The sequence below is a fragment of the Anabas testudineus genome, chromosome 5 (assembly GCF_900324465.2).
Source record: "Anabas testudineus chromosome 5, fAnaTes1.2, whole genome shotgun sequence".
NCBI classification, from domain to species: domain Eukaryota; kingdom Metazoa; phylum Chordata; class Actinopteri; order Anabantiformes; family Anabantidae; genus Anabas; species Anabas testudineus.
Window position 1 is genome coordinate 24,048,947 of NC_046614.1, and position 22,362 is coordinate 24,071,308.

General features: G+C 41.6%; 1 protein-coding gene across 1 annotated transcript in view; it reads left to right on the top strand.

The window, feature by feature from the left end:
- Nucleotides 1-4,595: 4,595 nt before the first annotated feature.
- The window catches only part of ripor3 (RIPOR family member 3), a 37,862-nt gene continuing 20,095 nt past the window's right edge, over nucleotides 4,596-22,362 (top strand). Inside the window, exons 1-2 of the mRNA XM_026347936.1 lie at nucleotides 4,596-4,834; nucleotides 18,825-18,888. Of these exons, the coding sequence (XP_026203721.1) occupies nucleotides 18,866-18,888 (23 nt within the window). The 5' untranslated portion in view covers nucleotides 4,596-4,834; nucleotides 18,825-18,865. The remainder of the gene's footprint in view (nucleotides 4,835-18,824; nucleotides 18,889-22,362) is intronic.

Here is a 22,362-nt window from a genome sequence, read left to right on the forward strand (position 1 = left end):
ATGCCATTCGCCTGATTACAAGTTAGTGAACCATGAAAATGATCAAAATAAAAACTAAAAAAAGAAGCTCTAATTATACTGATTCAAAATTTTAAAGCTAACGTCAAATCTAAAATCTCCAGGCACCAGAAGTGATAACAGACATTTAAAAATTGTCCTTGAATAAACTCAAACAGGTCCTCACAAAGACAGAAGTAAAGGCTGACACACACGTGCACAGTCAGCTGTTACGCTGAGTGTGTGATGAGGGAGTGGAGACGCAGAGACCTCCAGATACACAGGATGCACTCGGCTCTTCCTCCTTATCTTCTCCTGCCATGTGTTCGTGTGTGTGTGTGTGTGTGTGTGTGTGTGTGTGTGTGTGTGTGTGCATTTATGAAATGAACGTGCCAGCTGAAGTAAACGTCGCTGTGTATTTCTGTGCTGGAAGTCAACTGATAACGTGTTTGGGTGTGTGTGGTATGTGCATTTGTGTCAGTGTGTGTTACTGTCATGATACAGATACAGTATAAATATCTCTAAACTATGTCTATGTCAAAGCTTCTGTGGGTGTGTTTGACAAAGCTGTCAACTAAAAAACCTTCATATGAGTTTATTTAAGTCTTCAGTGTAGTTTTCTATGTTATGGCCTATTAACCACATCCTATGTTCTAAATGTACTGATCCTATTTAAATGCATACGTCTAATTTCCCTCACTTTGATTTTCTACCTGGAATTCAAAACACAATAATGCAACACAGGGATACAGTCTACATTCTAGAGCAGTTACATATGTTAGCTGACATTTGTGAAATTAAAAGGCCAAATAATACAAATTACACACAGTGAGCACAGTGGTGATGTTGGAAATCTGATCGAAACAACTGCCAAAGATACAAAAATGAGAAAGATGTTGTAATAACAATTAAAATAGATTGTATGCTAGATCTTATGTAGGTTTTATGTTTTGAAAGGCTCGTGCTATTGCAGCTTCTTAAACGTCTCTTCTCAGTTTGTACCTACGTGCACTATGTGACAAGTTAAAATGAAGACAGGAGTCAAAACTCCAACTGCTAAATGAATCCGACCCCTTCAGAGTTTGTCTTCACTACGTCAGGTCAGCGTGTGGAGGTTGGACTTGGCTTTATAAGACTTCACTGAAGAGTTTAGTCTCATCCATCTGCCACGACGTGTTTATGTGGGTGTGAGGTCTGAAACAGGAGAGGACAGTTACAAAGCCATCAGAGTGTTAACTGTGAGATTAGTGGACAGCCTACTCTACATCCTGAGCCACTCTTTAAACCTCAGGTCAAATGATGTTCAGCATGTTCATGTGTACAAATGTTAACTAATTAACTCATTAAACCTGCTGCTTAATCATTAACTTTGCACCTAATTTCACTGAAGGTTGTTGAGACACAGTATCCTGTTACATCATAACCTAGAAGGCATCAAACAGCATGAATCTAAACCACGACTTCAGCTTATTACATAATGACGCACACATAGTTCTAATCAGTGAAGCTGTCCCACATGAACCATGAAACGAGTGTCAGTGTCCCCACTTCACAGTTTCTCCCAGCAGGCGGATCTGCACATTTTCACAAACACTGAGCTTAATTGAAAGTTCAAGGACTCGAGTCCGTGTGTGCTGTTTTCTTTTTTCACACTGCAGCATGGGAACGCATCTGGACTGAGGAACGTTTAATTGCTCTGCATAGTTTGTGTTCATATGCATTTCTGTCTGATGGTTCTGTGATAGTAACAGAAAAACACAGTGAGCAGACACAAAAGGAACCTCAGACATTTGAAAACAGATTGATTTATAGCAGCGTGATGCTGAGGGAAGCTGTTTATTTAGCTGTTCTCCAGAGAGGCACAGTGAAACTTTGCATCTTGTTTATGGCAACGGACGGATTACAGAGGATCATATTTAAATTAAAGTTAGTTTTAGAGTCAGTTGAGTTGAACTTCTACTAATACTGGGTTAAAGTCAGACATGTCAGGGAAATAAAAGCTACATAACCAGATGCTTTGTTATCAGGGTAAATTGATGCTTTTAAGTTGTGTTTATGTGTAAATATCTGATAAAACAGTGGAGAAATAAGATTTACCAGCAGATTGTGGATCTGCAACTTTAATCTGCTGCAACAGAGAAGATGCTTTCTGACTTTAGGTTTGTTCCTTCTCTTGTTCATCATTGTTCAGTAATGTTTAATTTTACCAATACATGGCATCAGTCAGGACACAAAGCAGCAGAGTTACTGATGTATGTGGTCTGTGCTGTGGCCAAGGTCTTTAGTCTAAAGCCAAACATGATACTCACCAAGCGGAGAGGGGGGGGGGAGGGGAAGAGACAGAGAAAGGAAAGGAGGAGGAGGGGGGTTTGTGAAACATTTACATTTAGAGCTCTGAACAGCATAAAAAGGAAAAGAGTAAGCATGTAGGGAAAGTAAGTGGGAAAGAGTGGAAAGTAAAGAGGCGACTGGAGACTGGAGGAGTGGGACAGAACCAGGGAGGATCCTCATGGGAGAGTAGAAAGAAAGAGAGGGTCTCAGAGGAGCAACATGGAAAGAAAAGAAGAGAAATGATTGATCAAAGATGGCAGAAAGATGTAATGGAGAAAAATAGAGGAGCAGAAAATAAGGACGAATAGAGGAATAGAGGGTGAAGAGTTAGATACAGAAAGAGTTAGATACAGAAAGAGTTAGATACAGAAAGAGTTAGAGACAGAAAGAGTTAGATACAGAAAGAGTTAGAGACAGAAAGAGTTAGATACAGAAAGAGTTAGATACAGAAAGAGTTAGATACAGAAAGAGTTAGAGACAGAAAGAGTTAGAGAACAGAAAGAGTTAGATACAGAAAGAGTTAGATACAGAAAGAGTTAGAGACAGAAAGAGTTAGAGACAGAAAGAGTTAGATACAGAAAGAGTTAGATACAGAAAGAGTTAGATACAGAAAGAGTTAGATACAGAAAGAGTTAGATACAGAAAGAGTTAGATACAGAAAGAGTTAGATACAGAAAGAGTTAGAGAACAGAAAGAGTTAGAGAACAGAAAGAGTTAGATACAGAAAGAGTTAGATACAGAAAGAGTTAGATACAGAAAGAGTTAGAGACAGAAAGAGTTAGAGACAGAAAGAGTTAGAGAACAGAAAGAGTTAGAGAACAGAAAGAGTTAGATACAGAAAGAGTTAGATACAGAAAGAGTTAGATAACAGAAAGAGTTAGATACAGAAAGAGTTAGAGACAGAAAGAGTTAGAGACAGAAAGAGTTAGATACAGAAAGAGTTAGAGACAGAAAGAGTTAGAGACAGAAAGAGTTAGATACAGAAAGAGTTAGAGACAGAAAGAGTTAGAGAACAGAAAGAGTTAGAGACAGAAAGAGTTAGATACAGAAAGAGTTAGAGACAGAAAGAGTTAGAGAACAGAAAGAGTTAGATACAGAAAGAGTTAGAGACAGAAAGAGTTAGATAACAGAAAGAGTTAGATACAGAAAGGGTTAGATACAGAAAGAGTTAGATACAGAAAGAGTTAGATACAGAAAGAGTTAGAGACAGAAAGAGTTAGATACAGAAAGAGTTAGATACAGAAAGAGTTAGAGACAGAAAGAGTTAGAGACAGAAAGAGTTAGAGACAGAAAGAGTTAGATACAGAAAGAGTTAGATACAGAAAGAGTTAGATACACAAAGAGTTAGATACACAAAGAGTTAGAGACAGAAAGGGTTAGATACAGAAAGAGTTAGATACAGAAAGAGTTAGAGACAGAAAGAGTTAGATACAGAAAGAGTTAGAGACAGAAAGAGTTAGATACAGAAAGAGTTAGATAACAGAAAGAGTTAGATACAGAAAGAGTTAGAGAACAGAAAGAGTTAGATACAGAAAGAGTTAGATACAGAAAGAGTTAGATACAGAAAGAGTTAGATACAGAAAAGAGTTAGATACACAAAGAGTTAGATACACAAAGAGTTAGATACACAAAGAGTTAGATACAGAAAGAGTTAGAGAACAGAAAGAGTTAGATACAGAAAGAGTTAGATACAGAAAGAGTTAGATACAGAAAGAGTTAGAGACAGAAAGAGTTAGATACAGAAAGAGTTAGAGACAGAAAGAGTTAGAGACAGAAAGAGTTAGATACAGAAAGAGTTAGATACAGAAAGAGTTAGATACAGAAAGAGTTAGATACAGAAAGAGTTAGATACAGAAAGAGTTAGATACAGAAAGAGTTAGAGACAGAAAGAGTTAGATACAGATAAGAAATTGAGAACGACAAGTGCTAAAAGAAGAGGGAGGGAGAAAAAAGAGATGAGAAGAAAGATAGAGTGTTAAGAGTTAAGACGTTAAGACTGAAAACAAAAAGGAGAGAGATGAGATGAAGAGATGGAAAAAAAGGCTTAAGTACATTAATTGAAGCTGACAAAAGGAAAGGCGCAGCCTGACAGCTGAAAGAGGAGGAGAGAAACATGAATAAAGGGAGTGGAGAAGAAGCTGAGGGGGAGAGAGAGGAGAGGAGAGAGAGGAGAGAGACGAGCGGCAGAGCTGGAAAATAAAATGTGTGACAGGAGAGGAGAGCAGGAAAACTCAGTGTCTCTGTCACGCTGCTGCTGCTGCTGCTGCTGCTGCTGCTGTTGTTGTGAAACTCTCTTTTCGAGCTGCTGCTGCTGCAGAAAGACTGAACGCTATCAGGACGGAGCAGGCAGCAGCCAAACCCACTGACACACACACACACACACACACACACACCTAAAAACTGAAGGAGCTCACCAGCTGTGTTGGATATGACTCGTCCGCTGAGGCAGTTTGGTGTGGTGGACCTGGAGTGACAGTTGGGAACAACTGGTTCTTCTTCCAGTCAGGTAAGTTTAATAAGCTTTAAATGGAGCAGTGGTTCATCAGGCTTCGTATTGAATCAGTGCTTTAACGAAAGGTAAAGGTTTCAATGTCTCATGTCAGGGCTCTGTTCAAACTGCTGAACAAGTTGCTAATATTAATATAAAACGTAATTTCTCTTTATGTTTTTAAAACTCTGACTGTTTCTGTGGCGTTAGTTAGTGATCGTTGAGTTTCCAGACACAGGTGAGTTTGCTTTGTTCCACCTGGCTCAGTGAATAACAGTCCCTCACACACTAACCACAGTGACGGAGCAGGGACGCTGGTTCTCCAGGTTTCCAGGCTCAGCTGGTGCTGGTCTGAGCTGAGAGGCTGTGGGTCCTGGTCTAACCTGAGTCGTTTCCTTCTTCTGGGTATTATTACTGTTTATTTTCTGCTCTTCAGTTTCATCTCTGTGGGATGACAACAGCAACACGACTGTGCTCGTAGAAACTCTGGCTGAACTCGTGTTGCGGTTCAGTTTTACAACATCCCTTCCTGTTCATTCACTCACTTCCACGTCTCGACTTTTATTTACTACAGAGTGTGTTTGTGCAAGTACGAGGTGTTTAAAGCGTGTCTAGGAACAGATACAAATCTCAAACTACATGCTACCTGTGCTTTTTGTATGAAGGCTGAGTGAGACCACAGCACTAAGCAAAGCTAACTGTGTCAGTGAGGCCAAGACAGAGACTGACAGACCAGTACCAACCTGTAATGGTTGTAATAACAAGAGGAAGGGTGGGGCACTGACAGAAAGGCTGATGAGAGGATATGGAGCAGGTGCATGGGTGGATGTGGAAGATAGGTGATGATCAGAGGCGGGAAACACTGCACTAGCCGTGTAGGACGGGAATCACAGTGGATTAAAGCTGGTGGAATAGCTGTAAACCTGGATTTGGATTTGGACAGTGTTCTGTCTGGTGGAGTCTGGTGTTTGTTTCTGGTTTGTGTCTGTGTAAAAACCAACCTGCACTACAATTACTGTAAAACCCACATTTACAAGAAACTTATTAGAGACGTGTTTACTTTTATTTTCAGTTTCACATTTCGTTGCATCTCGCTGTCGAGGATCCCACGTCCAGCAGTCAGTGTCGCCCTTCTGCTCCTTTCTTTCTGCGCTCCTCTCTTCTCTTCTCCACCTCCCTTTTAGATGGAGGTTTTGCTCTCAGAGCCAGATGAGCATCAGTTTCTCATGAACCCCTCGGTGAGTGCAGCTCAAACTGTTGATCTGCCAGAGAAAACATCAACAGAACAAGTCGGGTCAGGATCTGCTGCTCGCTCGCCCGCACTCTGCCCCTTCCTCTCATTCTTCACCACCTCCCCCCATTTCTTCTTCCTCACATCCTTCAGTCTCTCTTTTCTCTCCCAGCATCTACTTTTTACTTCCTGAGTGCTGCTGCACTTCGATGTTCCCACAGGTCGTAGTTCTGTTTGGTTCTACTCGTGCTGTCGTGTGTCTCCTGGTGTTATTAGGGGAGTTTCACTGCGTGGGTCATCGTGGACTCAGCAGGTCACAGGTCCAGTTGTGATTGAATTACATCCTAATACTTGTTGCTGTTTGACGGCCGTGACAGAGCTGGTGGAGCTGCTGGTGGAGCTGCTGGTGGAGCTGCTGGTGGAGCTGCTGGTGGAGCTGCTGTTGTTGCTCAGCGAGGTGCAGCTTTAGTTTCATAGTAATCGGTTTAGACTTCTCAACAACGGCTCCATTAGTGGTGACGATACAGACCCGTAACCAATGACTAAGACCATTATGGAATTAATAGAGTTTGTTTTGTCTAATGAAGCACGACAATGTTCAGAGTGGCAGCGTGTGTGTAGTTTAGTGAGAAGATGTCTTTAATGAAGTGTGTAAAACTGCTGTCTGCTGGTTCAGTCTCACACGACGGACATGAAACGTCATGTTGACAAATAGAAATCTTAGTATTCTGAAATAAAACGATGTCACAACACGTCTTTCTGGTCTAATTAAAGCTGCCACATGCAACACTTTAACTCTGCATTAGCATAATGACTGTAAACTAAACATGTTCCCTCACAGAGAGCTCTCATCCGTCTGCAGACTCGATATCTTTACTTGACCTTTAATGTGGTTAAATCGTGTTAGAAGCAGCTTCTTTTTTCCATAATTGCTGTGAGACACAGAACGGAGAAGCTAAAAGGAAATAACACTAGTGACGAAGGCAGGATGGAAACTTGTATTAGTGCTGGTTAGTTTGTCAACAGGAGCTAAAGCAGTTGTTTTTATTTAGTGGAACAGAAGCATTAATATCATTATTTACTGTGAGAGTGACACTTTACAGGTTGTAGTTCAACATCTAGCTGATAAAACTGTTTGTATGAAGTTAGGACGACAGCAGCTGGACAGATGTGGACTCACATAAAAAAGGTTCATACTACTCATGTAAATCAGAAAAACACTGTAAGATATGAAGTGAGTCACACAGATAATAGTTTCTGAGATTACTGCAGAGTGTGTTTTTACACAGTCTGAAGGGAATAAGAGTCGTCTCTGGTTTGATTGGTATGTGTTTATATAACGTTATAGCGTTTCAGTCTGAATGTGTGTGTGACTGTGTGTGTGACTGTGTGTGTGACTGTGTGTTAAGTTGTTTATTTTACTGTTTGTGTTTTCAGTTTTCAGTGTTTACCCACATTTCAAATGTGTGTGTAGGAGTGTGTGTGTGTGTGTGTGTGTGTGTATTTAGTAAAACAGGTGTTGAATGAATCATCATTTCTTTAAGAGGTGTGAGTGAAGCATCTGAGGTGTTTGAGTGTGTGTGTGTGTGTGTGTGTGTGAACGAGTGTGTGTACAGATTTACAGCTTCAGTGTTTTATAGCAACAAGCTCATCCTGTCAGCAAAGCAGCTCTATTCCCCGATGCTTTCAACTCCATATATTATGCTTAAACACACACACACACACACACACACACACACACACACACACACACACACACACACACACCTATGCTGCTTTCAATTAGTGACATGACATCATCCAACAACCATTTTAAACATGCACAGACGTAGTGGGAGCTGATCTTGACCTGCGCTCTGTGACCTCCAGGTCCATGAACCCTCAGGAGAAAATGATGAACAGGCAGAAAATCCCTCCTCCTGCTGCTCCGTATCAGAACTTCCTGAAAAATTTATTCTGTGCAGGACAGACTCATGTAATGTGTTTATTTCTGGTTAAACAAAGCATCGTAAAGCAGTTCAGTTTCTAACAAATAATATTAAGTGTCGATTTATGGCGGCAGTCCTGAGGAACAGATGTGATGGAAGTCCCGTGCTGAGGCTGATCAGCTTCTTCTAATAAGTTTCTCAAAATGCAATTGCATTTGCAGGAGAACCAGCCCTAAATCTGGCACCAAAACCTACTGAGAATTTATTAGAAAAACACAGGGCGGGAGGTGATTTCATCATTTGTGCACAATGAATAATCAGTTGAGACTTAAAAAATATTTGAAGACAACAAAAAGAACATTTCTAAAACATCCCATTAACTGTGACGCTGAGTTAACATCTGCAAAGTCATTAATATGTAAAGGTTAATGGAAACACAGTTAAATCCAATGCAGTATGATCAATATGATACGATACACCAGGGTAGAGGTTCATCTTCATGAAATAATTCAGGAGATGAATAAAGTAAAATCATTAATCATTAATGTGTGGGCTTTTGAATGCTGCTCACACGCCTGTTGCATCCATGTCTGGTACAGTCGACCCCACGCAGTCGTAGACGGTCGACGTGCTGACAGCAGCGCTGTATTGAGGTTTACTACACACTCAGCTCTCCACATTTAGGTAACGTTACATCTGTCACAGCTGCTGCTGCTGCAGGGAGAGAAGGAGCTGAACTAAGAACGTTCATGTTCAGACAGAGCCGATCAGCTGATCACGCTGGAGCTGTAAACAGGAAGCACCGATATAAAACAGGGCGGAACCATTGTGCTGTGCTGCACTGACCACATTAAAACGAGCGCATGATTTATTAACTCGAGAGCACAGTTAGTTGTTTTACTCCGTTCCCTCCAGTGCAGCAGTGAATGTATCTCTGACTGGTGTTCTTTAAGAACCACTGTATGGATCCATCTACTGCTTCAGTCCAGAACCTGTTCCTGTTCTGAACTGAAGAAGGTTTAAGCGACAGTAGAGTGGAACAAACAGGAAACTTCAGTGTTTTGATACATCATCATCTTCTGCAGAGTCACTCTGTCCTTTCAGGAAACTCCAGCTGGAGCCTCACAGGGGCCAAAAATCACTCCGTATCTGAAGACTTCAGCACTTCAGATTTCCTTTAGCTGCAGTAAATGCAGCTGTTCCAGTCCCACATTAGATTTGTCTCAAAAGTCAAACAAAAACAATTCCTGTTACTGGTTTCAGTGGAAATCATCAAGCGAAGCTCAGGGATGATTTCCAACGTCGGCGTCATCATTCCCTCAGGTTCCTCTTATGTAATGTCCTCTATTCATGTGTCAACAACAGCAAAGCAAAGGAACTTTAGAAATGATCAAATAGAAGCTGAGATACAGAACAGGTTCTTATAGCCACAGTTTACTGTATGTTTTCAGTTTAGTAGAAATACAATTAGTAATGAGGAAAGGATCTGTCGAAGGCACGTGTGTTAGAATATCTGACAGCAGTGCAGAGAGATCTGCTGCTAAAAGCAAGAAAATTAGGAGGTTTTCTTCACTCTGTTTTTTACTGTGATTTTAGAACAGTAACATCTGAAAATTTGTGGGTTTGTTTTTTAAAAAGTTTAAATTGACCAACAGGAGTTTCCAGTCGTCTCGTGCTCACTCAGTGATGACGTGCTCAGACATTTGAGATCTTTTCCTTCAGTATATCATCTACTGAAGACGTCTTCCTGTCATTACTCCTGGTGAACGTACGTGTTGCCTCCATTTCTCCTTTGTTTTGCCTCCAGTGAACATGTGATGTAATTATGACAGGAGGCTGTGAACGTCCTCGGAGCAGGGAGGGAGACAGCAGAGAGGAGTGGACTGATGATGAGACTCATGCTAAAACACTACTTGATTTGCAGTAGTTGTATGTTGGAGCTTTACGTTTGACTGGTAACAAACGTTATTGAAGACACGTCACAGTAACTCTCTTTGTCTTTTAGACATGGGATATTCTACGTTGCTGCTTTCATCAGTCTTGTAAAGCGGCTGCTTTCTGTCCCACAGTGATATTTGTCTCTGGATGCTGTCGTCTTCCTCTGTCCACTTCCTCTCTGCATCTTTTTCCATCAGCAGCAGCACTAGTTCTTTCTAATGTTGCTTTAAAATGAACTTTTGTTGGGGTTTCCCTTTGATTACTACATAACAGAGTGTTATTAATGTCACTTGTCACTCACGACACCAAATATTTCCCAACATGCTTTGCTACTGTTCTGTGAACCTAAGAGCCAGGACTTTAACAGCCAAGCTCCTTTCTGATTTCAATGAAGCTTCATTCAGACGGATGACTAATAAAGACATGGTGGAGTCCTTATTCTGGATGGTAATCAGTTATAAGAAGACAGAACCTCTTCTAAACAAACGTCAACGCTGGAAACTCCACCCGGTTGAGAAACTCCGACTGAGGCTTTCTCATGAATCAGTTTATAAAAATCTGTCATGAGTGTATTAAAGCATAAGTGTATAAAATCACATAGAAGACTTATTTTAAACACTGGAGTTAAAACTAAAAGCTGCCATTTGGACCTGGGTAACGACCTCATTTAAAGTGGTTTCATCAGTGAATGTGCTTTATATTAATGTGAAGAACAATCCATTCAGGAGTAGGAGTGATTTCTTTTTCAAATGCTGCAGAGACAACCTCCATTGTTCATGTGAAGAAATATGTTTTTAGTTTTTGAAGTGGGCGTGAAGACAGACACAGGCTTTTTTAAACATGAGATTCATGAAGGGACTTTTGTATCAGGCCTTTTGAAAATGTGGATAGAAGAAAGTTTCCCACTCCCAAGGTTTAATTAGCGCTTGAACAAAAAACACGTCACATTCACACACCCGTGCTATTATGGTTATAATACTTCAATCAACAATTAATGTGATGATCTGGTGACTTACTCACAGTGAAACACCACAAATAAAGTAGTAATCAAAGTATTCTGTATGTAACCAGTTATGAGCAAACACTGAAACAGCCCTTCTGTGACTGAGCTTTTCGATTTGTGTCACACTTTAACTGAGCAGCCGGCTCCGTAACGTTTGGGCCAATCAGAAACAGACCTTTGTCAAGACTTTTATTTTGGAGAACACTCTGTTCCCAGTCCAGTTGACTTGTCAGTTCAACTTTGTGGCTGGATGCTGTGGTAAGATCATGTCCTCCATGTGGGAGACCGGGTTTTAAATCCCAGCTGTTTCCTACCTCCAGTACAGGTTGTTAGACAAAACCTTCTTACTCTCACTCTGAGACCGTCTGTGCAGCTCTAACAACTTCAGACCAGTACAGACCAGTACAGTACACTCTCATCATGTCCATGTGGGGGTTGTGTGATTTCTTTTTTAAATGACATGGAATTTGTCGTCAGCCCAGTGTCTCTGGAGACTGCAGACGATGCTTATTTCATGCACCATAGGCGTTTACGGTTTGGTGCTCGACACACTAAACGCAGCTCATTTTAAACCATCACACGTCTTTACAAGCGAAAACACAAACCGTGAACTGGCCTTTAGACCTCATTAAGTCATTATGGGAAGAGGAGCTGACCTCACAAATGTCAGAAATGTTAGCTCTTCTGTACAGTATGCATCCATACTCCATCTGACCACCAGTTTGAAATGTGTGTGGTACAGTTACAGACCCCTGAAGACCACCACTAACCGTTTACTTTATAAAAGAAATAAAAGAACAGAAGAGAAAGTCCTGCACCGGTCTGTAACCACTGTCTGGGGGATGTAACAAATCAAAAAGTTTTCCTGCTCAGATTCCAAAACTGGACAAATCCCCGTGAAGCTGTGCGACTGCAGGCTGGGGGGAGTTGATGCGAGCACCGTTTGTTGATTTGAATTATGAAAATCTGAAAACACTGAAGTGCAGATCACAGGGATCCATTTCCAGGAAAGCTGACGGCATTGGAAACAGAGAACAGGCTCATGTAGCACGGCAGTGGAGAGTAAAGGTTTGGAGGTCGGAACACAACTTTTAAATTCTTCTATTGTTCCTTTAAGTTTATTTGCATGAACCTGGCTGTTAGGATTTTGTGTTTCGAGCCTGTGGAAGCTTCACGACTTACTTCCCTACAGACTCCCACTTGGCCCACTGTGGATTTGTCAAAGTTTCACAACCAGTGAGAGATCGAGTCTGCTCTCAAACATGTTTCCTGTCATAATTCACTGCACTGTGGAGCCTAATAAAGCAGGAATGCAGCTAAATACCTAGAGAAGAACCTCCCCCAGCCCTGTGATTGTTTGTCACACTCCACAGGTTTTGGCTTTTGTTCCTCTCAGGTCGACTGTTGGCCTCAATTATCACTTTTATTTCCAGCTGTTTGAAAATGTTTACAAGGTCAGCAGCTTCCATGATGAGTAATTATACCTTAAAGTGTATTTTGCTGTTAGTACTTCAATACTTTTAATTAAGTAGATTCTGAACATACTTCTGGTATTTCTACTGCCATTCTTTGTAAAATGGCATCTTATGTAATGAATTGTCTCTGCACCATCTGGGATAAAGAAGCTGACAGTGTCTTCAGTAAATCACGGTCCAACGTAACGACATGCAGCTCGGCCCATCGTTCTGCCCCCTCGACCTCTTTAAAACTTTAACTACAGAAGCAGAAAAAGTCCTTTTGACATTTGGTTTCAAAGTTTCAGCCACATTCATTAATTCAACAGTCAAATCTGTTTGTAGAATATAAATAAACCTCTAAAAATAAATATGCTCCTGTCAAAGTGTCTGGTAGATTTATCCACATTGCTGCAGACGTTTGACAACTTTGTGTGTTTATGTATTTTCATATTTGACTGTTTTACTTTTCTCAGCTTTAGAGTTTTATAGAGAAACGTCTCAGGCTGCTTTTCATAACGTTCCTGCCCGTAACACTTTTACAAACCACAAAGCTGCTGCTGTTAGTCAGTCAACCTACACAAAGGTTTAACAGCAGTGTATGTTCTCATTAACAGCTGCGTAACTGCAAAACCCCACGAGGGGTTTCTGTGATTATGGGAACAATATTGAACAAGGGACACCTTGTCCACGTTTGGAGTTATTGCTGTAATAAATATATAATGTAGTAGAAGTGAGCAGAGAGAGCTCTGAATGGCTTTACAAAAAAAATAGAAATATAGAAGTCAACTGAAAGTAATTGGACATTAAATGAGTATAAATAAGTATATGTCATTCTATTTGAAAACTTTTAGTGTCATAGTAAAGGGAACATTTGTGACTTTTGTTAGGATGTTGAAATATCAAGTTATGGTTTACTGGTGAAGAGTAAATAAAGATGACACACAGCATAAATTAAACGTTTTGAGAACTCACCTAGTGACTAGTCTGTTGTTTCCCACTGTGTTGGTGAAATGCTTCTCAGGATTCCTCAAGAGTGGCATCAGATGCTGACACAGTTTGACAGCAGCTCTCACATTAACACAGAGACAGAGAATATCTCAATAAAATATTTTTAAAAAGTTAAATACTGCAGCTGTAAAAACACATTTAGTTACTCTGTGAGTTAACAAGAGGCACAAATCTGCAGTTTAGCTTTAAAAGCAGTATGATGTAGGACACACACACACACACACACACACACACACACACACACACACACACACACACACACACACACTGCCTTTATGACAAGACCTCACACACAGGTTGAAGAGTCACACTTCAGGCCACACTTTGAGGTCAGACTCTGCAGAGTTCCTCCAGGCTCCGCTGTGATCTACAATCCAACACACACACATACACACAGTGGCTGCAACACACCACCACCCAGGGTCAAAGGTCAAACCCATGTTCTGACCCCTGACAGATCAGCAGTGTTCGAAGACACAGACCAGGTAGACGTGCAGATACATGTAAACGATCATGCTGAGTGGATTTTAATATACAGAGCTAATTAACTCTAAAACCTTTGTGTAGGTTTTGTGCCCCAGTGTGTATTTGCATTTAGTGTGTGTGTGTGTGTGTGTGTGTGTGTGTGTGTGTTTGTTTATGTGTTTTATCATTTTGCACCATGTGGCCTGGTGCCCTGTTTGAGCCGTGAAGCTTCTCCTCTGTTTACTGCAGGTGGAGGATGATGTTTTTCTCTGTCTCTGAACAGGAGCCTGTTCCACAGTGAGTTTACTACTGTAAAGTCCAGTACGTGTAGGATTAGCACCCATACTGGATCACTGTGTACCCTGCTACAAAAATCTATTACAGATGTTTACTGCAGGAAGTAGAGTGCACCACATGTGGCGAGCACAGACCTGCAATCAGAATTCACCTATAATCACAATCTTTCCTGTAAAGGAGTCTAGTGTTTAGTCTGCACATTGAACCAGATAACTCAGTAAACCTGCACAGCTCAGTTAATTCTAACATTTAACTCATTTAACAGAGATCTACTCGTCATTACTGGTTTAAAAAGACATTTGTTTAGTGGAGGAGTCATCCACACAGGAGGAACTCAAACGTTTGGCAGGTTTTAGCCTCACATTGGTCAGCGCTTCATGCCAGATGAAGGGGGTCACAACACCTGGATGGACAGAGATCTGATTCTCAGACCATCAGCTGGGTTTCCCACAGTTTTTGGCCAGTTGTGTGCAGTTTGAGCAGGTCCACCGACGGACTTCCAACATGATGAACTTAATGAAAATCTCAGGTTTCACTCACAGCACGTGAAGGAAAATACGAATAATGATGGGAACCTGTTTGTGCATGTGAGCGTGTGTTGTGTTTGAGACTCAGTGACCCTGTAGGAAGTGAAGCCAGTGAGTTCAGTCGAACAAAAACCAAGTTCCACTCAGAAATACACACAAAAACAAACACTACTCCCACTCCTGTATCGTTTCTCCTGCTGTTGATGCTGATTCATTCAGTTCCAGCACAGCAGGTGGAGGCTTGGTCTCTCTTTACAGATGATTAGATCCTGAGCTTCACGGCTAATTGGTTATGATAGAAAATAATTACAGAACCAGTTGGTGTCCACTCATCACGACAGTAAGGACATGGTGACGTAATAATGGGTTTTTACAGAAAACTGACAACTGACATGAGGTTAATTCATAATAGATACTTAGAATTATTCATATATATCAATATACTGTTTGTTTCTACCTTCTTATACTGTATTAGCAATATTAGCTTTTGTTGTAAGAGCACTCCAATGTAGTTACTGTTCTTACAGTACCTTTAATTATCCCACATGTTCTGTCTTCCTTCAAGTGCTGGTTGTGTGTGTCCTCGATCAAACACAACAAATCTGTGAAGAGAAACAAATACATTAAAGCATTAAGCCCTGTGTCTGTTGCTGTTAGTTTACTGAAGGATAATGTGGCCCCGGTCCGCACCCTGGAGAATGTACATTTTAATTCCACAGCTACTCAAAGTCTGCAGGAAAGTATGAGAAAAATGCAGCAAATGCATTTGCTGTTGCAAATCAGTTTTATTTAGACATAATTTCAGCAGGGAGACATGATTTACAGGCCTGTTGCTTGTCTTGGTAGGAAAAACTAGAACCCTCTTAGAGCTGTCCTAGTCGTAACCGTAATCGTAGCAGCAGTGGAGAGCTTAGCAGGATAATTAACACATGAAACTGGAAATTCAGCAGTTTCATTATTTCTGCATGTGTGTGAGAATGATGTGCATCAGTGCAGCAGAACGTTCATATCTGAATATGAGGAGGACTCCTGTGTTGTACGTGGCCCAGAAGTTAAGGTTTGGAAAAACTGACTCGAAACCTGCTTCACTGTCAGGCATCTGTCCAAACTCGTAGAAGGTTGCATGATATTGTATTACCTCTGTGTTTTGTTACTCAGTGCTCTTATTACCAGGCCACTTCAGTAATATAAAGATTTATTTGTGAGTTTTCACTTTTCATAACTCTCTCTGATGGGACACGTTGGTCGAATGCCGACAATTTAAATGTGAAGCTATATGCTGTGTATGTGGGAAGGTGTTTTTCCTCTCACATGATTGACTTTACTTGGCTTAATGTAGGCCATTGAACGGGCCCTGTGGTGTGAGCTCAGCCAATCTGGAATTCCACCCAAGTGTGAAATGGAAATTCTTGCTCTGCCTCCTGAGGCCAAAAGCATTTTACTCAAACAAACGACACTTGCGGGGGGCGTCGGAGCTCGGTGACGGTTCAGAAAAATCCCCCCTAAAACAACACTTGCTGTTCGTTTAACCTCAGACACTTGTGATTTGTAGTTCTGAGTCCAGGTTCCTTTCTCCTCAGTAGGTCGAGCAAAACCCAGACACTTTGGGAAACCTGGTTATGGCGGCTGGAGGCTTCTGCTGCTGAGGCCTTTAAAAGCTGAGACGTGCTTCACATCACATGCACCTGGCATTGTCACACAAATCAGAGATGTGCACTGCATGACGTCCTGTGGTTTATGAAAAACATATCTGACAGCACATCACAAACTGTTGACAAAGAGCAAAGGTTACGACTAATTGGGTTTAGGTTAAATGATCATGATTGTTTTATGTTAGTGAAAGAAGTTAGAATACACTAACCTGTGTTAGTGTAGTCTGAACTATTATGGAGCAGAAGCTGTGACAGCAACAAACTGCTGTAATAAAAAAACAGATTGAAGCACAAGTCATAAATTCACCTGTTGATCCAGGCAGCAGGACAAATTCCTATTCAACTATAAATAGAAGAAACTGTAGAAACAACCTGTGTTAAAGGGTTTTCTATTAGAATCTAAGTTAACTCAGTCTATGCTGAGTTTAGCTGCTGACCTTATTAAAACCTGTTAGTCAGTCGTTTAAAGCCGGGTGAATCCTGAACTGCAGTAACAGCTGTGAATCCCTCCAGTGCCCGAACAGCCTGCAAGATGCATCCTTGCTTATCTTCTGCTGAATCCATCAGACTCTGCCTCCACAGGGCAGCTCAGATTTACTGTGTAAGATAAAATGTTGATACCTCAAACAGATACCATTAAGGGGCTAAAAACCCTTTAGAGTCATCAAGCGTTTGTAAAAGGTTAAAATAAGTTTAGCTTCTGCAAGAGAGATCTGAATAATAAAGTAATCTGTGAGTGTAGCCACGAACATGCAACAGTGCACGTTTACATTCACGCTCTGAACTACTAGTGCACATTTAAATTAGACCCGTTTAACACTATGAATCTTTATAGGTATTAAAAGAGTTGATGCCTCTTTTAAATGGCAAGTTAGTTTATAGCCTCTGGGTTTAGGTTGGGGATTGTAAAGTTGCGGTAATATGCACGTGTCTTCTTTTATTATTGGTGGTTATGAGATTGACTCTTGTCAGGAACCTTGTGAGATTTTCACGCAGGCAGATCTGAGGACACCTCTGATTCCAGCTTCCACACCTGTTGGTGATAAGTTGAGTCAGTGTTGGTGAAACGTTACTAGAACTGAGATATAAGGAGTCATCAAACGTCTCCACACGGCCTGAAGCTCGATGTAAGTTTATATTTGTACATTTCCACTAAATGTCGTAGGTGTGAACGTTTGGGGATCAGTATAAGTGGTGTTGACAGCAGCGCTTATCAAGAGTACGACCACGGAGAGCTGGAGTGATTGAAAACCCAGCATGCTCCCCAACCTCCCTACCTCATCATCCTCCTCTTCCCTCGTCCTGTCTTCTCCATTTCCTCCTCCTCACCTCACAGAGAGCCACATACGCAAAGAAACTAGAAGAGTGAGAGGAAGAAGGAGTAATGGAAAGAGAGATGTCCAGAAAGACTGACTGACGTCTCTTTATCAGCCTGTGCTTCGTCTGCAGACTGAGCTCAGAGAGAAGCAGAAGAAGAAGAAGAAGAGTAGGGATTCAATCTTTTTCTTCTCAGCTGTCGAGATACCACCATAAAGAGACTGGGATCAGACTGCAGGAGAGAAATGGAGTGAGAGACTAACTGAACGATCGTAACTGCGCTGTGGAAACTTGAATTCACTCCGTTTGTTCCTACTGGATGATTCCATTTACTGACATTTACAATAACCACATGTTTTACTTCGTGAATCTGTCCCCTACACAGATGTTAAGAAAAATAACTTGACGTTGGCTCTGCGGGTGAAACCATCCTCTAAATCCATCATTGCCACAGATGGTTTGGGCCTGTTATTTGTTAGTACAACAGAGAAGAAGAGCGGAGCACCGAGGCACAGCCTGGGAAAATATTGAGTTTGAACAAGTCGAGTAAGTTGGTGTTTGGTTGGCGTGTACCTCAACTAAACTGTAGCTGCCACACAATATTTCATCTGTTGTTCCAAACGTCAAACCTACAACGTTTCATTGCCCTACTGCTTTTTCTCCATTTAACCCTGTCCTCTACGTTCTCTCCTCTAAGACCCACTAACTTCATGTCCTCTCTCACTACATCCATTAGTGTCCTCTTTGGTCTCCTCTAGACCTCCTGCCTGGCACAAAACATGATCTCTAAATATCTGCCTGAGCCCTCGGATACAGACGGGTCCTTCAACTCCAGTTTGGGTATCTGGCGTCTAGTTTCTGTACCTCTGAGCTGCATGTCTTAGAAAACATCAGGATCAATATACTTAGGGTTACGTTGGACAATGACAAGCAAAGAACTTTTTTTGCTTGGTGTGATCAGGGCGTGCTCATAATGTTCTTACAGTAGAGCATCCACTGAAACCATGATTTACTGTCTGTTCAGACAGCTCTGTTTGCTGGATCCCCATCAGAATGACTGATTGTTGTCTATTTAGTATGTTTCCTTGTTGAGTTTCTTTTTAATAGATGAGTGACACAGATCCACACCCACTTCATTTTCTCTATTCTGCATCAAACACCAACGTTTGTTTCTCTTTATTTCAGTGTGTGAAGATGAAGTGACGTCACCAGGATCCGAGCTTTTGATGTTTCCACTGGACGAATCAAGGTAACTCGCTGCTGTGTGGTTGATTGTGAGACTCTGAGAACTGATTCCTGCCAGTTTTGTGTGATTTCCCAACACTTGCGATGGGACTCATTGTCAGTTCACACTGAATCATTCTTCTGGATGCTGCTGCTGCTCTGATGAAAGTCTGTAAACTGTCTAGAAGAACATAAACAGCTTGGATTTAAAGCGTAATCCACATCTGGATGCCAAAGTTATCATTGTTATGGACATTATTCACATAGTTCCACACTCAGCTGTTTATTGATGAACATAATCAGATAAGGATCAAGTTCATCGACTTGCCAGAACACACAGATGTGCACAGTCACTCTGAATGTGTACACATCTGTCCGCATGTGATGGAGGAGACAGATGTTTTTCATCTTTGGTAGAAGTTGATGAATGCCTGTGTGAGCGTCTCTTTGTGCACGGTTGTGTATGTGTGTGTTGGAAAGCGAAGATGTTTGTGTCGTTTGAGGGCACGGAGAAGTCATGCACGTGTGTGTGCGCGCCGAGCCCAGATGTTTGTATCTCCTCGAGAAAATAGAGATGTACTCTGTGTGTGAAAGAGTTTATGTCAATAGATTTAAGAGATTAAGTTTCTGGAGAGTCTTTTAATCTTCGCTCCGGCTCTGTCTAAACACAGGAACCCTGGATATCACTACATAACACAACACACAGCAGGCAGAGGGGGTGTAGGCGAATGACAGGCTGGGACAGAGGAGTGAGGGCACGAGGGTGAAGAACGACTTGAAACTGAGAGAGAGAAGAAGAAATGGGAGAAAATGGGAGAAGGAGAGGAGACAGACATGTGAAACCAGAGAAATGACAACCACCTCTCCTCTGTACATTCAGGAGTACTCGGGTTGGGGACCAGACTAACGTTATGTGAAGATTTGTGCCTCATAAAACATGATGCTATTCTTTGTAACCACGTGTTTACATCGTGTTTCACTTCACTGGTTCTTGAATATTCTCCATTTACGCCCTAAATTCCTCATCTCTTGTCTGTTCCAGCCGCTTCCTCTTCACTTCTTCTCTCTGCGAACTGACTCTAAACATCGTGACAGAGCCGACCGTTGAAAACTGGTGTGAACAGATCTCCAGTCCGGTGCTAATTCACTTAAAACAACAATTGATCGAATGACTTGAAAACAAAACCTCAGCATGTGGTGAATACACGAGGGGCTGATTTTGTGAAAGCAGAGAACATTAGTGAAGTGGATCATACCACTGGGATGTGTCATCCCGGTTATAAACTTTATCAGCATCGCTTTAAGATGTTTGGTTTGTGTAGCTGCCAACATTTAGAGGCTCTCTCCCATGAAAACAGTGTTTACTTTGTCAGGTGTGAGATATTTATGCAGACTCGTCCTCGACCTTTAACCTGCAGATGGAGACGTGGTCCACACCCTCCATTTTTTTTAAGAGACAAATCGTTCTCTGACTAAATCTGTTTACAGAACTGGCCTGCTCTGCCAAAACTGTCTTTACTGACTTGTCATTTGCTTCTTCCAGATCGAGCAGTGTGACATCTTTATACCACGCAGTTGTAGGGAGCTGGGAGAGACGGACAAATGATGATTGAAGATGATTAGGGGAAACGCAGAGTCGGTCTCAGATGCCTCTAGTTGTTTGATGTTGGCTTGGTGTGTCACAGGCCTTAGTCAAGGTTCAGGATGGTTTAATTGGAGAAGTCAGTGCAAGGATGTGAATATGAAGTTTGTTGTGAACTAACCCCAGGTCTCAGTTTGATTTATTCTAAATACAAAGTTCATGTGATGAGTTACCAAAAACATATAAAAAGAAAAAACCTGAGACAAATATTCAATAACACAAGGAAGTTAAACACGTGTCCAAAGTCACCATGAGGTTTTCCTCTAATAGACCAGATCAGTGTTTCTACTGTAGACGCTGTGAGAGCCCGAACACGACCATAAATGTTTTAACGAGGTCTGAATATGTGGATAAGAAGCTAAATATTGTTCAGATGTTTCTATGGAAAAGAAGTATTAGTACGTCTGGGAGCACCAGACTAATATGTTCAGTATATGATACCCGACACTGGGTGATAAATTGTACACGAGGATAAACAAACGCTGCAGAAATCAACTGGAAACAAAACCAAAGTGTGTACGGTGAGAAATTCGACACTGAACCACGACCGTAGCTGCTATTTTAGGAACACTAATACAAACACTGTGTATTTGTGTGGATCTCCATCCAGAGCAGCATAGTTCTTCACCCTGGTGGACTTGAGTCATCTGTGACCTTTGACCCCTCTGCAGTGAGTGAATCGTTGTGTCAGGGATGATTTTTAAACTGGTATAAAATCAGTGTAAGAAAAAGCTTGAGTGTGAATTTCAAATGAAGATAATTAAAAGCTCCCTCTCTCTCACGGAACCTCTTTGATCCGACAGCCTCACTGGCTCCGTGCAGAGATGGATTTCTTCATTTGGTCCTTTTTAATTCTTTGTTCTGTGGGTCGTGTTTGTTTGGAACATGCCGAGTAAGTCATAGTCGTCTTTTAATGATAACAGATGATCTCGAAACCAGAGAGGGAGAAAGACACAGGCATAAAAACATGAAATACACAGAGACCCAGAGAGAAGAATTCCAAATCAAGATGGGAAGAACACGAGATAACGAAAAACATGTTTTCACTAACAGGCTCGAGTGGAGGGCTGCAGAGGGGGAGGTGGACTCCAGAAACACGCACACTAGGACCCAGGAGACTGAAGACGTACATACACAACGTTCCTCTGTCTTGTTTTTGTCGCGTTTGACCAAACACAGGGAGCGAAGCTGGTTTCCATATGGTCGCATTACAAGGCAGCCACAGCCGTGTTAGTTAAGCTTTATTTAGTCAGGAACACATCACACTGAGGTCCAGGTCTGTCTTCCAAGACGGACCTGAGAACAAACCACATCTATACAACACATACATGCAAACAAAAAAACATACCATCAACAAACAACACGGACACGGACATGAACTCTACACAACACCAGTCACAGCAGGAATCACTGGAACACAAGCTGGTTTTAGAAACGGGTCTTTAAATGCTGCAGCTTCTTCCAGTCCTGGAAACCAGACTTCCCCAGGTCAGAGCTACTGTGAGGAACCTGGTTCCATGGTTATGAGACCTGATCTCAGCTCTGGAGACAGTACAGCATGTTCTGATGGCAGCACAGGAGAAACCTGCTGCTTGTGTATTAAATCGAATTAGATTCTTCAGGACGACCTGGTGTCTGAAGTCCTACGAGGATTTATAACACTGCACTGTGTCGATGGACTGGTGACATCACTGGTGTGATGTTTTTGTGAAGTGCTTGTGTCTTGTGCAATACTTATGTGTATCTGTATTCACTTAGTATTTTAAAACACTGCTGGATTTTAAAAGTACTGCACTGAGGTACTTGTACTTTTAAACCAACACGCGTTTCCATGGACACTGATTCTTCCTCAACATT